At 41.1% G+C, this 17737-nt stretch overlaps 1 protein-coding gene across 2 annotated transcripts in view; it reads left to right on the top strand.

Annotated features, from left to right (window-relative positions):
* Positions 1-13741, top strand: part of mmadhcb (metabolism of cobalamin associated Db) — a 30907-nt gene extending 17166 nt beyond the window's left edge. For both annotated transcript variants that reach the window (XM_060929217.1, XM_060929216.1), the window contains 4 exons: positions 24-132; positions 3618-3748; positions 6383-6469; positions 12951-13741. In XM_060929217.1, the coding sequence (XP_060785200.1) occupies positions 24-132; positions 3618-3748; positions 6383-6469; positions 12951-13145 (522 nt within the window). In that variant the 3' untranslated portion in view covers positions 13146-13741. The remainder of the gene's footprint in view (positions 1-23; positions 133-3617; positions 3749-6382; positions 6470-12950) is intronic.
* Positions 13742-17737: the final 3996 nt, after the last annotated feature.

The raw sequence follows: 17737 nt of genomic DNA, 5'->3' as shown, positions 1-17737 counted from the left end.
CGGCTCTCCTCTTTTATCCGCAGGAGAACGCCGAGGCTTCATCGGCACATGGGGTCGACAGCGCAGAGCACTATTTCAGCCATTCCAGAGTGGAGTGTGCCATCCAGTCCTGCCCAGAACTGCTGAAAAAGGGTTCGTTTCATGCTGCTGAGGAGACAGTTTTGGCCACTAGATGGCAGCATACACTAGTATAGTATCGACACTAATCCTTACAGTGGTGTGCCAGGACAAAATAAATATATGTTGTTTACCAGCTGGGAGGTCCGTATCGTGAAATACCGTGACCGAGGTCTTGAAAGTACTGGCCGAGGCCAAGGTCACGGTATTTCACCATACTGACCGACCTTAAGCTGATAAATAATATTTTTTTTTTTCTTTACCAAATTCTAACAGAAAACGAGAGCGCCCGAAAGGGAAAACCGAGCCGAGCCGCCATTTTGAATCCTCATTCACGGCTGTAATGCAAATGGCTTCCTCCTCGGTATACAAGTGCACTTCCATGGCAGGAAAAAAACTACATTTTGCCACCTATGTAGTCCCCTATTTATACAAAATTGAGTCATTCAGGATTCAGCCATGTTTTTGCTCGGCGTTAGCAACAGTTAGAGGTTTTTAGCTTTCTCCTGAAATGTTTTCTTTTATTTCTTCTTCCTCAGGGTAGTAAAACTCGCTTTCGCTGTGAACACTGTCATTACCGCTATCCATGCTGTAAAATTAATGCTATTCTCCTGAGAAATGCTGGCAAAAATTTATAAGATTTTTGATAATCTTATAAATAAATCTTATTTAAAAAAGATAAATGTTGACAAAAATTGCTACTATGTTTGTTGTTGTGAACGAGCGAGTCACCAGAGGTCCGTGACCGGGGTCCGTATCGTAGGATACCGACCCACTCGCCAGCCAATCAGAGTGCAGGATTTGATGGAAACCGCACCGCGAAAAAAATAATTAATTACGTAGAATACTTGTTTTATTCTCTTCACATTCACTGGATTTTGAGAAACTGAGGGGTTTTTTTTTTTTTTTTTTTCCTTTTCTTCAAAATCAATAAATTAAAAAAAACTTTCTACAAAACACCTGACAAAATAATTTCCACTTGGGTGGACTTCTTAAAAACCTATCACTGCCTGAATTGACTTTAATGGTTTTTTTTTTTTTTTGTATAAAGTGCCGTCTTGCTGTCGTGCCGAGGTATAGAATAGCTTTAGACAGCTATTTCGTTCTTCCTTGGACATTTCAGTGATGCAATTTTCAGACTTATTTGAGCTTTTGAACCATTTGAAAAAATTTCAACAAATTTTAATGCTTAAAGATGAAGAATGTAAACAATCCAGCAAAATGACCGTAGCAGTTTGTGAAAAATGCTATAATTCTTGAGGAAAAAAAAAATTCTTACCTTCAGATACTTTCATTCCATATTTTGTTGCACTTTTGTATTTTGGGGGGGATTTTGTTTTCGAATAGTGTTTTTTATTTCGTCCTCTGTTGGTTCAGCAGCACACTCTGCCATTTTGTTTTTCTCTACTCACGGTACATGAACTGATAGCCTAGTAGTAGAGTAGCCAATCAGAGCGTGTGCTTGCTCATATCCAGTGAGTGTGGATAGAATAATGCCAAATATGTCATCGTTGAGTGTGTTTGAAATGTAGGTTTCGGTTTCACAGGTGATCCTTCCTTCCTTATTCCAAGTAACAAGATGAAGATATCAGGGATGTAAATCTGACTTTTGTTATTGTTAAAAGTGCTACAGTGGTGCTTGAAAGTTTGTGAACCCATTAGAATTTTCTATATTTCTGCATAAATATGACCTAAAACATTATCAGATTTTCACACAAGTCCTAAAAGTAGATAAAGAGAACCCAGTTAAACAAATGAGACAAAAATATTATACTTGGTCATTTTATTTATTGAGGAAAATGATCCAATATTACATATCTGTGAGTGGCAAAAGTATGTGAACCTCTAGGATTAGCAGTTAATTTGAAGGTGAAATTAGAGTCAGGTGTTTTCAATCAGTGGGATGACAATCAGGTGTGAGTGGGCCCCCTGTTTTATTTAAAGAACAGGGATCTAGCAAAGTCTGATCTTCACAACACATGTTTGTGGAAATGTATCATGGCACGAACAAAGGAGATTTCTGAGGACCTCAGAAAAAGCATTGTTGATGCTCATCAGGCTGGAAAAGGTTACAGAATCATCTCTAAAGAGTTTGGACTCCACCAATCCACAGTCAGACAGATTGTGTACAAATGGAAGAAATTCAAGACCATTGTTACCCTCCCCAGGAGTGGTCAACCAACAAAGATCACTCCAAGAGCAAGGTGTGTAATAGTCGGCAAGGTCACAAAGGACCCCAGGGTAACTTCTAAGCAACTGAAGGCCTCTCTCACATTGGCTAATGTTAATGTTCATGAGTCCACCATCAGGAGAACACTGAACAACAATGGTGTGCATGGCAGGGTTGCAAGGAGAAAGCCACTGCTCTCCAAAAAGAACATTGCTGCTTGTCTGCAGTTTGCTAAAGATCACATGAACAAGACAGAAGGCTATTGGAAAAATGTTTTGTGGACGGATGAGACCAAAATAGAACATTTTGGTTTAAATGAGAAGCGTTATGTTTGGAGAAAGGAAAACACTGCATTCCAGCTTAAGAACCTTATCCCATCTGTGAAGCATGGTGGTGGTAGTATTATGGTTTGGGCCTGTTTTGCTGCATCTGGGCCAGGACGGCTTGCCATCATTGATGGAACAATGAATTCTGAATTTTACCAGCGAATTCTAAAGGAAAATGTTAGGACATCTGTCCATGAACTGAATCTCAAGAGAAGGTAGGTCATGCAGCAAGACAACGACCCTAAGCACACAAGTCGTTCTACCAAAGAATGGTTAAAGAAGAATAAAGTTAATGTTTTGGAATGGCCAAGTCAAAGTCCTGACCTTAATCCAATGGAAATGTTGTGGAAGGACCTGAAGCGAGCAGTTCATGTGAGGAAACCCACCAACATCCCAGAGTTGAAGCTGTTCTGTATGGAGGAATGGGCTAAAATTCCTCCAAGCCGGTGTGCAGGACTGATCAACAGTTACCAGAAATGTTTAGTTGCAGTTATTGCTGCACAAGGGGGTCACACCAGATACTGAGGTTCACATACTTTTACCACTCACAGATATGTAATATTGGATTATTTTCCTCAATAAATAAATGACCAAGTATAATATTTTTGTCTCATTTGTTTAACTGGGTTCTCTTTATCTACTTTTAGGACTTGTGTGAAAATCTGGCCAAAAGATTGCATCTTGCTGTATAATCTTTGGAAACCCTTTTTCAATGCTGATCTTGTCTATTATTTATTATAGTTGTATATAATTTCCAAAATAGGAGGAAGCTATGCAAAATGCACATTTTGTGCTGTTCTAGATTTACCTACTCTCTTGACTTTGTTGTTGTTATTTCCTTACAAATGGCTGATGAATATTATTTTCTTTGTCGTTCCTTCAGAGTTAGTGACTGGGTTAATGCTGAGGATGAAGTGGGGAGAAAGATTAAGCATGTTGTGTAAGTTATAGATGTGTGGTATTATGTCTTTTTATATCTGAATATTCATCATTCAATCATGCAGACTTTACGATGATGTTTCCTGAAGCCCCCTCGAGCAACATGATGGTGCTGACTGTAACACAGAGAACCGAGAACGACATGACTGCCTGGTCTGAGGAGGTGGACCAGGAGAGGGAGCAACTGCTGGCTAAAGTGAGTCACGCACAAAGAATGTTGTAACAAAGCTTGCTTAAAGTAAAACCGTACATTTTTCCAAACTTAAAACCACACACACTTTTGGTGGGGCTCACTCTTAAATGCCGTGCTTCTTTTCTGATTTATGAGCTGCAGATGAAGGCCGTGACCTCCGATCGAGTCCGGAGTGCAGAGCCAGTATTTGGTCTTTACCGTTCTAACACAGTGTCCATTCTTTACATTCCTTCATCACTGTATTTTAAACGAAGGCGTGTCCAGGAAGTAAAACGCGAAGACGACAGTAACGTTGATCCTGCATTATTGTGTTGGATTACTTCTGATTTTGACCCCCCCCCAGCAGTTTCTCAAACTCAAGTTTGCACACCCTCAAGACAAAATAATGCCAAATACTTTGACATTTAGTGTGACTTTTGAATTTAGGTTTTGGTTTCACATATGGTCCTTTCTTTATAATTCCAAGTAACAAGACAAAGGCCACATCGTGTGTTTTAAGATATTCGGATCGAAACCTACTTTCTGCTCTTGTTCAAAGTGCTGTAGAACTTAAAGGTGCTGACTGCTCGTCTGGCTAACGCGACTTCAAAGCTCTGCGAGCATTTGGTCTGGCAAAGATATTAAGCCCAACCGTTTCCCAAAGTGCGTGGTTGACCCACCTCCCTGAAATGCCTCAGTTTGCTACTGGTCGAAGCCAGAAAAGGCTGTGACGAAGCTTAAACCAATCACATTGCTCTTTCCTCTGACGTATGTGACGCGACGGGGCTAACTGGTAGATTAAACTCTTACCGAAGCCGGTCGGGAGCAAGGCGAAAACGTCCTTCCTTTCAATAAATACCTCCAGGGCTGCTCTTTGCTCCGTTTTCAATGAGAACTTGCTCCATGTTTGTAATGTTTCTAGTGAATGAAGCACTTCCGGCATAGATTCTGTAAACAACCTATGGCTTCCGGTCGCAGTTCTACTACGTCACTGCCTTGAACACGCCTCTACCCAGGGCCGTTGGAGATGCTCAAAGTTGATTGGCTCCCGATTTTTCGGGAGCTTGGAAGAGCTGGAGATAGCTTGCCTGGCCAGACTAAGGTCGCAGCAGGCCCTCGTTTTGCGTCACGCTTAGGATGGGCGGGCCCAGGCAGCCCTAGTGTGTGTATATGTGTGTGTGTGTATATATATATATATATATATATATATATATATATATATATACACACACAGTGCGCTTTAGTGTTAACATCTTCCCATAAATGTATGGTCCAAGAAATAAATATACATCAAAATTATGATTCATGACACAAAAGGTACAGTTTCCATTTAACCATAAATATGATCCCGGATTCCTCATCCGTTTCCTCCATACACTCGGTGTGGTAAAAGGTAGAGTCTGACCTTTTTACACGTCAATACGTGATGCTCATGAAGCCTGAGCATCATCTTTAATTTAAGGTTGTACTTTCAAAAAGTCGACATTTATCCAAGAATGACTTCTTGTATATCGGATGCTTTCACCGCAAAGGTAGCAAAGGAAACAGAAGAACAGCTGATTTAAAAAAAAAGGCTTCATTTGCAGGAAGTCCAGGAGATCCGGCCACAGTCGTGCCCCTCAGTTATTGCTCGAGTTAATGTATAAACCACTGTTTATATCGCTCACCTAATAAGGCAATATTTTGATCAGGGGCTGACACAGGGAGAGATTGCATTAAGTCTTTTAATAAGGGATAATTTCAAAATTAGTCCGCAGCACCTCCGCAGAAGACTGGCCCGGCTTCATCTCTACCGATTGAGATACAGTGATCCAGCTGAGATCATGAAATAATTGTTTTGTTTTCTCGAGATCTTGAAATAACGGATGCCATATATTCTCGGAAGGAAGTTACTCGGTAACCATGGAAACATTTCGCGCATGTGCATTTCAACTACCGTGAAAGAAAACCACAAACATTTCTCGCTAGTGTGGACAGATGCACTAAACTGTACCGGTATACTTTGTATCGATACAGTTATACCACTGTCGTACCGGTATAAGTGTGAACACAGCAAAAATCTTCTTTATCTTATAGATTACACAAAACTACCATACACACGTCAAAAAATTACCTGAAATCTGTTCTTTAACTTGTCCTTCACTTAAAAACTGGTACAAGAACCAGTTTGAATCAATTTGAATTTTGGACCCCTGTGACACAAACTTTGTACCCTGATTGTAAAGCAACCCTTATGATTGATTTTGTTGAGCAGTTTCTAGAGCTCATGAGGATTTGTTTATTTGACTTTCAAACTTTTCGTGGCTGGAGAAAACCTTAAACCTTACACGGAGCTTTATATGAAGGACAGACTTTGAGTTGAAGCTTTCCTCTTATTCAGAACACGCAAACTGAGACGGTGCTCCAGAATGGGAGCGTGTGTGTGTGTGTGTGTGTGTGTGTGTGTGTTCAGCTTTGATCGAATTGGTATGATCCCAATCCTTATGAGGCGAATTGTTCTTTTGTTTATTTTCTGGTATTTTCCACCCACGTAGTGCACTTCTAATATGACACACATTCAAATGCTTTTGCTGAATTTATCAGGACTTTGTTAAGCTTCTAATGTTGTGTGTGTGTGTGTGTGTGTGTGTGTGTGTGTGTGTGTGTGTGTGTGTGCAGTTCATCGAAGGGGCAAAGGAGATCTGCCACGCACTGCACACCGAGGGCTTCTGGGCTGACTTTATCGACCCTTCATCTGGACTAGCAGTAAGATTGCAATGGATTTAATGATGGCTAAAACATGATTATGGTTATTTTGCTCACTGGTGAAATCAGTAGTTGTTTTTTTTTTTTTTTTGTTTGTTTGTTTGTTTGTTTTTTTTATGTTGCATTCAAGACCTCAATCACTGGTTCACACTGCACTCCTAAACTAACCAGTTCTGATTTGAAGAGTTCTCATCTCATTATCTGTAGCCGCTTTATCCTGTTCTACAGGGTCGCAGGCAAGCTGGAGCCTATCCCAGCTGACTACGGGCGAAAGGCGGGGTACACCCTGGACAAGTCGCCAGGTCATCACAGGGCTGACACATAGACACAGACAACCATTCACACTCACATTCACACCTACGGTCAATTTAGAGTCACCAGTTAACCTAACCTGCATGTCTTTGGACTGTGGGGGAAACCGGAGCACCCGGAGGAAACCCACGCGGACACGGGGAGAACATGCAAACTCCACACAGAAAGGCCCTGGCCGGCCACGGGGCTTGAACCCGGACCTTCTTGCTGTGAGGCGACAGCGCTAACCACTACACCACGGTGCCACCCGATTTGAAGAGTTATGCGTTTGAATTTTGACAGAATGAGCGATCTTTGTATTCTTAAAACAAAATGGTGAACTTATAAATGTACGCACACACAATGGTGTATTAGGGCTATTGTAGGTAAAAATAAATACAGCAGTGAGGGAGGCGCTAATATTCCGGCGGGGATCTTCCGAGATTAAAGTCGGAAATTTGAGAAATAACTTGGATAATCTCTAAGATTATAAAGTCATAAATTTGTGAGGGGGAGTGGAAATGTAGTGGGTTTTGGGTCCGATCGCGTCACTTTGTAAGGTTGGATCAACGTCATCACACCACAGATGCCACGGCTGAGCCGAGAATAAAGCGCCAAGAGATTTTCTCCAACATTTCCCAGAATACACTGCAGCCAGGAAGTATGGGGCTCTTTGTTTGTGGGGGGGTTTCCTCATAAATTTGACTTTTTTTTTTTTTTTTCCCTTGCAAATTTATGACTTTGTAATCTCGGATAATAAGCAAGTGTGGGTTTTAATCCCCAGCTGGCCGAAAAACCCGAAGGGGGATTATGTCGTGGCAGTGTCTGTCTGTCTGTCCGTCCCGGAAAGGGTACTCATCATCTGAAATCAACTCCTCTCACAATTTCTGGAGGAATCTCACAAAACTTGACAGGATTCTTTGATATATGTCGGTAATAGGCATATTGCAATTTCGTTCAATTCGGTCGCATTTTACCAGAGTTACACTACCGTTCAAAAGTTTGGGGTCACTTTGAAATGTCCTTATTTTTGAAAGAAAAGCACTGTTCTTTTCAATGAAGATCGCTTTAAACTAATCAGAAATCCACTCTATACATTGCTAATGTGGTAAATGACTATTCTAGCTGCAAATGTCTGGTTTTTGGTGCAATATCTCCATAGGTGTATAGAGGCCCATTTCCAGCAACTCTCACTCCAGTGTTCTAATGGTACAATGTGTTTGCTCATTGCCTCAGAAGGCTAATGGATGATTAGAAAACCCTTGTACAATCATGTTAGCACAGCTGAAAACAGTTGAGCTCTTTAGAGAAGCTATAAAACTGACCTTCCTTTGAGCAGATTGAGTTTCTGGAGCATCACATTTGTGGGGTCGATTAAATGCTCAAAATGGCCAGAAAAATGTCTTGACTATATTTTCTATTCATTTTACAACTTATGGTGGTAAATAAAAGTGTGACTTTTCATGGAAAACACAAAATTGTCTGGGTGACCCCAAACTTTTGAACGGTAGTGTATGGTTTTTTATATTGTTAGTTTTTTCTTTTTTATCAGACATCTAATTTTTTAGGTTTGTTTACCTGACATGTTTCGACGTACGACTGTCGTCTTCCTCAGAGTGTCACCGGATGTTATTGGTGACGCATCTTTTATCAGCTGATGTTTCCGAAGGCGTGGCCTTCCTGTCTGGATTGACAGGTCGGTCACGCCTTCTACTGTCAGTTCGTCCCCTGCAAGATGGCACTCCAGGAAGGCCACGCCTTCGGAAACATCAGCTGATAAAAGATGCGTCACCAATAACATCTGGTGACACTCTGAGGAAGACGACAGTCGTACGTCGAAACATGTCAGGTAAACAAACCTAAAAAATTAGATGTCTGATAAAAAAGAAAAAACTAACAATATTCAATATAAGACATAATGAACATAATCGAAAGAAAAAAAAAGGTAGTGTATGGTATTATAATAATAATAATAATAATAATAATAATAATAATAACTTTATTTGCCACGTATGTGAACATACACGAGGAATTTGACTCCGGTTTCACTTAGCTCTCTTAGTACAAACAGATAAAAAGCGTAGACAAAAACAAAAAGCTATGTACATGTAGAAGGGTAAATATATGTATAGACAGCATAGTGCAAGGACGAATTAGTAAATATAAATATACAGTGTGCACAGAATGACGGTATGAGTGTGCAGATATTTCACAGTTGATGTTACTGATATTTGAGACAGCCTGAGGGGAAAAACTGTTCTTGTGTCTGGTTGTTTTTGCGTACAGTGATCTGTAGCGTCTCCCAGAGGGGAGAAGTTTAAACAGTTTGTGACCAGGGTGTGATGGGTCTGCAGAGATGTTACCTGCCCGTTTCCTGACTCTGGACAGGTACAGGTCTTGGATGGAGGGCAGGCTGACACCAATAATTTTCTCTGCAGACCTTATTGTCTGTTGCAGTCTGTGCTTGTCCTGCTTGGTGACCGATCCAAACCAAACATACCCCTTTTCCACCAAATCAGTTCCAGGGCTGGTTCGGGGCCAGTGCTGGTTCACAACTCGTTCAACTTGCGAGCCAGCTGAGAACCAGTTTGCTTTTCCATAGCTTGGGGTGCTAAGGGAAGCCACGTCATTACATCGCTGTATACGTCACTTGCGTCGTTGTATACGTCAGTTACGTCGCTACGTTTGCATAAACCTTGGCGCGAATATCGAAGCAAAAACAACACGGAAGAAGCAGCAGCAACAACAATAATAATAATGGATGACTTCGCGTTTGTACAGCTGCTGCTTCTCGTCACTTAAAAATGGCGATCTTTCGCGGTCTTATTGTTGTTGGTCTTAACCACTCCACCCCCCTGCTGACGTAAGCGGTTCTTTCCTCTGGCCCAGCAGAGAGTTGGTGCTAGCCTGGAACCGGTTTTTCTGGCCCCAGAGCCAGTTCTTTGTCAGTGGAAACAGAAAACCCAGTTCCAAACTAAGCACTGGCCCCGAACCAGCCCTGGAACTGCTTTGGTGGAAAAGGGGCACCAGTGATGGAAGAGCAGAGAACAGACTGAATGATGGCAGAGTAGAATTGTGTCAGCAGCTCCTTAGACAGATTGAGCTTCCTGAGCTGGCGCACAAAGTACAACCTCTGCTGGGCCTTTCTGATGATGGTGACTGTGTTGGTCTCCCATTTCAGGTCCTGGGAGATTGTGGAACCCAGAAACCTGAAGGTTTCAACAGCAGTCACAATGTTGTTGGTGATGGGCGGCAGGGTGGGGGGTCTCCTCCTAAAGTCCACTGTCATCTCCACAGTTTTGAGCGTGTTCAGCTCCAGATTGTTCTGACCGCACCAACAGACCAGCCATTCAACCTCCCATCTGTATGCAGACTCGTCACCGTGCCACCATTTTTGTTTTTTTTTCTACTCACAGTATGTGAGCTGATAGCCTAATAGTAGAGTAGCCAATCAGAGTGCACGATTGCTCATATCCAGTGAATAATAATAATAATGAGTCTCGTAACGAGACGGTTTAGTTGCCAGCGGGGGGATATTGTGCTCTCAGAGCACTCGTGTGTTTTTTTTTTATTTCCTTGTAAATGTATGAATTTGAGTTTTCTTAGAATATTATGCCATAATATCCAGAATAAATTAATTTGGAGAGGGGCTACAAGGACCATTATACACCCTACAGTATGGCAAACAAATAAGTGAATGGTGAGTTTGAGATTTTATTTCGGCACATTCAGTAAACACTGATGTGTAATATTAGTAAAGCTAGCTTTAGGGAAGGTCTTGAATGAGGATATTTGTTTATTATGTCTGAACTCCTCAGTTAGCCTGCATGTTCTCTTTCATTTGCAAGTCACTTTGAATAAAGTGCCTGCAGAATAAATACATGTAAAATAATATTCAAAAATATACACTGTACATTGAGTATCATCTCGTACCATGTGTTAATTTCTAGAGCAGTCCCTTATGTAATATTTAAATATTATGGAATGGTGTTAATGAGGAAATGAAAGCAAAGCTGTGTTCTTTACAGTGATGCTTGAAAGTTTGTGAACCCTTTAGAATTTTCTATATTTCTGCATAAGTATGACCTAAAACATCCATCAGATTTTCACACAAGTCCTAAAAGTAGATAAAGAGAACCCAGTTAAACAAATGAGACAAAAATATTATACTTGGTCATTTATTTATTGAGGAAAATGATCCAATATTACATATCTGTGAGTGGCAAAAGGATGTGAACCTTTGCTTTCAGTATCTGGTGTGACCCCCTTGTGCAGCAATAACTGCAACTAAATGTTTCTGGTAACTGTTGATCAGTTCTGCACACCGGCTCAGAGGAATTTTAGCCCATTCTTCCGTACAGAACAGCTTCAACTCTGGAATGTTGGTAGGTTTCCTCACATGAACTGCTCGCTTCAGGTCCTTCCACAACATTTCGATTGGATTAAGGTCAGGACTTTGACTTGGCCATTCCAAAACATTAACTTTATTCTTCTTTAACCATTCTTTGGTAGAACGACTTGTGTGCTTAGGGTCGTTGTCTTGCTGCATGACCCACCTTCTCTTGAGATTCAGTTCATGGACAGATGTCCTGACATTTTCCTTTAGAATTCGCTGGTATAATTCAGAATTCATTGTTCCATCAATGATGGCAAGCCGTCCTGGCCCAGATGCAGCAAAACAGGCCCAAACCATGATACTACCACCACCATGTTTCACAGATCAGATAAGGTTCTTATGCTGGAATGCAGTGTTTTCCTTTCTCCAAACATAACGCTTCTCATTTAAACTAAAAAGTTCTATTTTGGTCTCATCCATCCACAAAACGTTTTTCCAATAGTCTTCTGGCTTGTCCATGTGATCTTTAGCAAACTGCAGGTGAGCAGCAATGTTCTTTTTGGAGAGCAGTGGCTTTCTCCTTGCAACCCTGCCATGCACACCATTGTTGTTCAGTGTTCTCCTGATGGTGAACTCATGAACATCAACATTAGCCAATGTGAGAGAGACCTTCAGTTGCTTAGAAGTTACCCTGGGGTCCTTTGTGACCTCGCCAACTATTACACGCCTTGCTCTTGGAGTGATCTTTGTTGGTTGACCACTCTTGGGGAGGGTAACACTGGTCTTGAATTCCCTCCGTTTGTACACAATCTGTCTGACTGTGAATTGGTGGAGTCCAAACTCTTTAGAGATGGTTTTGTAACCTTTTCCAGCCTGATGAGCATCAACAATGCTTTTTCTGAGGTCCTCAGAAATCTCCTTTGTTCGTGCCATGATACACTTCCACAAACATGTGTTGTGAAGATCAGACTTTGATAGATCCCTGTTCTTTAAATAAAACAGGGTGCCCACTCACACCTGATTGTCATCCCATTGATTGAAAACACCTGACTCTAATTTCACCTTCAAATTAACTGCTAATCCTAGAGGTTCACATACTTTTGCCACTCACAGATATGTAATATTGGATCATTTTCCTCAATAAATAAATGACCAGGCGGCACGGTGGTGTAGTGGTTAGCGCTGTCGCCTCACAGCAAGAAGGTCCGGGTTCGAGCCCCGGGGCCGGCGAGGGCCTTTCTGTGTGGAGTTTGCATGTTCTCCCCGTGTCCGCGTGGGTTTCCTCCGGGTGCTCCGGTTTCCCCCGGGTGCTCCGGTTCCCCCCACAGTCCAAAGGCATGCAGGTTAGGTTAACTGGTGACTCTAAATTGACCGTAGGTGTGAATGGGCGTGTGAATGGTTGTCTGTGTCTATGTGTCAGCCCTGTGATGACCTGGCGACTTGTCCAGGGTGTACCCCGCCTTTCGCCCGTAGTCAGCTGGGATAGGCTCCAGCTTGCCTGCGACCCTGTAGAAGGATAAAGCGGCTAGAGATAATGAGATGAGATAAATGACCAAGTATAATATTTTTGTCTCATTTGTTTAACTGGATTCTCTTTATCTACTTTTAGGACTTGTGTGAAAATCTGATGTTTTAGGTCATATTTATGTAGAAATATAGAAAATTCTAAAGGGTTCACAAACTTTCAAGCACCACTGTATATGCTGTGTATGAGTTAGGAGTGCTGGACAGAAGCCTTGAGCTTCTCGGAGCATTTCATTCTCAAGAGAACACGATTTCCTGATGAAAATATTTTCGTCTCGTATGAATGGTGCTGCATAACGCTTTGTATTTTTTCCTTCCATCCATTTGCAGTTCTTCGGCTCCTACACCAACAACACGCTGTTCGAGACAGACGAGCGATACCGCCACCTGGGTTTCCAGATCGAAGACCTCGGATGCTGTAAAGTGATCCGTCACTCGCTGTGGGGCACACACGTGTTCGTAGGAAGCGTTTTCACCAACGCGCCAGCCGGCAGCCATGTCATGAAGAAGCTGCAAGGAAATTAACGCATCAAGCAATTCATATACTAATATCCAAGAACTCTGTATCGTATTGATCAGGTCTTCTCAAATGCACAAAAGAATCAGTACTCGATTTTATTCTTACTGTTGGATTTGCTGTTATCCATATCGATTTCTTGATTTATTTATTTTTGTCAATGAATATAGCAAAGTGCAGAAAGGGTCAGTTCTGTACTGCTTGATTTCTGTGTTTTGAGAAATGTTTTAAAAAGTATTTTGCTCTCTCAGAAATGAAATAAAAATATATGTTTGGCAGATGTGGATATATACACCGATTAGCCGTAACATTAAAACCACTGAGCGATGTAGTGAATAACATGGATTATCTTATCCTCCTAGGGCTTAGCGGTCACATGCGTGGACAGCACTTTTTAGAAATTCGGAACAAGAATCCACATATGTGGACATACTTTTTCTCTAAAAGTACATCTTATCAAAAGATGATGCTTAGTTTTTATTCTAATCAGGTTCTAATAAGCCCAAATAGCAAAGAGAAATAAAAAAAATGCATGTAAAAAAACAGCTTGGGCCTCAATATAGTGGTGCCTGTCAAGGGGTGGGATATATTAGGTAGCAAGAGAACAGTCAGTTCTTGAAGTTGATGTGTTGGAAGCAGGAAAACTGGGCAAGCGTAAGGATCTGAGTGACTTTGACAAGGGCTAAATTGTGATGGCTAGATGACTGGGTCTGAGCATCTCCAAAATGGCACATCTTGTGGGGTGTTCCCGGTATGCAGTGATCAGTACCTACCCAAAAGTGGTCCAAGGAAGGACAATCGGTGACCAGAGACAAACTGCTGAAAAAGTTAACGCTGGGTAAAACAGAAAGGACTCAGCATTAACTTTTTCAGCAGTTTGTGCTCCAGTAGCTCTTCTGTGGGATTGGACAATATGGGCTAGTCTTTGACACCCATCACCCTGTCGCCGGTTCACAATTTGGCCCTTGTCCAAGGGGCTCAGGGGTGGATTTCCCAAAAGCCTCTTAACGTGAAGAGCATCTTAACTAGGGAAGAGAGAGAGAGCATATGAGTGTATGTTCATTGTCCTGCTCTCTCTACCATTCTCCAATAATCTTTGTGCTGCAATGCTTTTGGGAAACTCAGGCCAGATCCTTACACTTTCCCATTTTTCCTGCTTCCAACACATCAACTTCAAGAACCGACTGTTCTCTTACTGCCGAATATATCCCACCCCTTGACAGGTGCCACTGTAATGAGAGAATCAATGTTATTCACTTCACCTCTTACTGGTTTTAATATTATGGCCGAGCCGTGTGTGTGTATGTTTTGTATTTTAGTTGTTTTGTAGTAATGCACTGACCAGATTTGAGTTAATTATGAATTATTGCTTTTCTTGACTCAAAGTGTATGTGAGGGGTTTGAACAAGTACAAGATTCCGATGTCTTGAAATATGGTGTGTATGGGTGTAACAGCATACAGTGATACGAGATTGAGAAATGATTTTTGGGAGCAAGACACATTTATCATCACTAGTACAAAAGATTGTGTTCTACAACGTTAATTTCTGTCATACAAAATGACAAGAACCTGCAGTTTGTACAACCACAGTCCTCTTAAATGTAAAAAATATTCCAGCAATTTCCTTCTCACTGTATAATCAAATAATTAAAACACTTGGTTATGTCTGTGTGAAGTGGAATTTAATATCCTTTTATTTAAAAAAAAAGGAATAAACGGCTGCTATTTGGTTGCTTGGTGTATTGTTTATTGACAAAATATTACCGTGATGAAGTAAAGGTCAAGTATGCGATTTCATCACAGAGTTGACTTCCCACTACTCAGTGCATTAGTTCAACATCTTCCAAATGTTCTCACTTTTATCCACAGACTTGTTTTGTAAAGCACACTTCATCTCCAAAAAGCTGGGGGTCATCACTGTTGGGGCTTTTGTCAGACAGGAGCAGATGCTCGTGCATTATTAGCATTCATTAAACCAAAATGCTCTCGATCAGCAGATGGACCTCCAAGAGGTCTCCTGTGAGCTCAAACACAATTACTCAGTGAGTAAATTAAGTCTCTTCTACTTAGAAAACAGTAAAATACTATGGATTCTTCTCTGTAAACGTTCTGTCCTGGTGAGACGACCAACTTTGTAAATGATTCACTTAACTTTTGGATTATAAACGTACACTACCGTTCAAAAGATTGGGGTCACTTTGAAATGTCCTTATTTTTGAAAGAAAAGCACTGTTCTTTTCAATGAAGATCACTTTAAACTAATCAGAAATCCACTCTATACATTGCTAATGTGGTAAATGACTATTCTAGCTGCAAATGTCTGGTTTTTGGTGCAATATCTCCATAGGTGTATAGAGGCCCATTTCCAGCAACTCTCACTCCAGTGTTCTAATGGTACAATGTGTTTGCTCATTGCCTCAGAAGGCTAATGGATGATTAGAAAACCCTTGTACAATCATGTTAGCACAGCTGAAAACAGTTGAGCTCTTTAGAGAAGCTATAAAACTGACCTTCCTTTGAGCAGATGGAGTTTCTGGAGCATCACATTTGTGGGGTCGATTAAATGCTCAAAATGGCCAGAAAAATGTCTTGACTATATTTTCTATTCATTTTACAACTTATGGTGGTAAATAAAAGTGTGACTTTTCATGGAAAACACAAAATTGTCTGGGTGACCCCAAACTTTTGAACGGTAGTGTATTTACTCAATAATCAAAGTACCCAACTGTATTACTTAAGTCAAAGTACAGATCCCGCTGGTCAAATGTTACTCCGATACAAGTGAAAGTTGCCCAGTCAAATTTTTACTTCAGTTAAAATACTGACGTATTAAAAGTAAATTTTCTGTCGACGCATTGTTGTGTTATTGCCACAACGCTTACAAAACCTAATGCTGCTACCATGGTGGTTTAACATTAAGCTAGCTAGTTAGTGACGCTCCACCTGACATGCTAGCAAACTCTTTTCAAAATTGAAATCATATTGAGTAGATAAGAAAGATTTCTACATTGTTTATTTGGCAAGATTATGCTAAGACATATTTCTGAAAGGACTTCAGATAAGTGAACATTAGTCATGTGAGCGTAACTCTGCTTTTACATGCTAACTAACAGTGTCCAAGTTAACTAGCTATGTGTTAACGTTAGCCACGAACAAGGCTACGGCAACTTGGCGAGCAAATCCAGAGAAAGTCATTTGACTAACCAGACTGCATAGCTATTGCAACGTTATCGCTAGCTCTAAAAGCACAGGCAACTTCGTTGCAAGCTTTCTCTTGGAATAAAACGTTTACAGCCTCAATATGCTCCTGCAGGCTGGATGGCGAGTTTTTTGTAGGCTGTGATGTGGTACATTTTCAGCAAACATTTTAAAAGAAACGACTCTTTAATCCTTTCAGAAAACTGAAACATGGGTTCGAGGTAAAGCCATAGGTGCGTGCATTCCCCAGAAGAACCGCCTCCTTCCATTCTGCCTTCAACTGATTGTGTTCAAATAATGCTGTTGAGAAATAATAGAATTTGATTTTATACAGTCTATGGATGTGACGTGACCCTAATGATTACTAATGGGCTTTCAGTGTCACCTGGGAAAAAAAACAATCACGTTTTAGAAAAGAAAAGAAAAAACATCCACTTTCAAAGCCGCTTCATAGTAACAAGTAACGAGGACCTTGGTAGAAATGTAGTTGAGTAAAAAGTACGATATTTGTCTTTCAAATGTAGTGAAGTTAAAGTCATAAGTTTCCAAAAAAAAATACTCAAGTAAAGTACAGATACTCAAAAAGTGTACTTAAGTACAGTACTCAAGTAAATGTACTTCGTTACTGTCCACCCCTGCAGCACGGTATACAAGCAAAGTAAAGTAGAAAAGCACTTGATGCATAAGGTGCGCTTTGGTTTGAGAATGTCTCATCTCATTATCTCTAGCCGCTTTATCCTGTTCTACAGGGTCGCAGGCAAGCTGGAGCCTATCCTATCTGACTACGGGCGAAAGGCGGGGTACACCCTGGACAAGTCGCCAGGTCATCACAGGGCTGACACATAGACAACCATTCACACTCACATCTACAGTCAATTTAGAGTCACCAACTAGCCTAACCTGCATGTCTCTGGAGGAAACCCACGTGGACATGGGGAGAACATGCAAACTCCGCACAGAAAGGCCCTCGCCAGCCACGGGGCTCAAACCCAGACCTTCTTGCTGTGAGGCGACGGCGCTAACCACTACACCACCGTGCCACCGGTTTGAGAATGTTTGTGAAGCAAAAGGATATTAAATCGAGAAAGTATTACTGATGGAGAAAATGAAAAATCAACAAAGGGGTCAATAAACATAGCAAATAAAAATTATATGCTTTTTCAGTCCCTTTTTTTTTTTAATGAAAATGTCACTGCTTCACCCGTCGGAGCCATTTCTCAGATCCTATCAGCACTTAATTGTTCCTTCTAAAAGAGAGTGTTGTGCAATAGCTGGATATCAGGAGGGGACGCTGTGTCTGTGACAGTTCTTCAGACTGTTTAATTGCATGCTGAATGTTGACCAACATTAAATTCCATAACCTGTTGCATGTCCATGGCTGCTCCTTGTCTTAATTATCAG

This window comes from Neoarius graeffei, chromosome 9 (genome assembly GCF_027579695.1).
Source record: "Neoarius graeffei isolate fNeoGra1 chromosome 9, fNeoGra1.pri, whole genome shotgun sequence".
NCBI classification, from domain to species: Eukaryota; Metazoa; Chordata; class Actinopteri; order Siluriformes; family Ariidae; genus Neoarius; species Neoarius graeffei.
The sequence above is the reverse complement of the archived record's forward strand: the minus strand, read 5'-3'. Positions and strand labels throughout refer to the sequence as shown.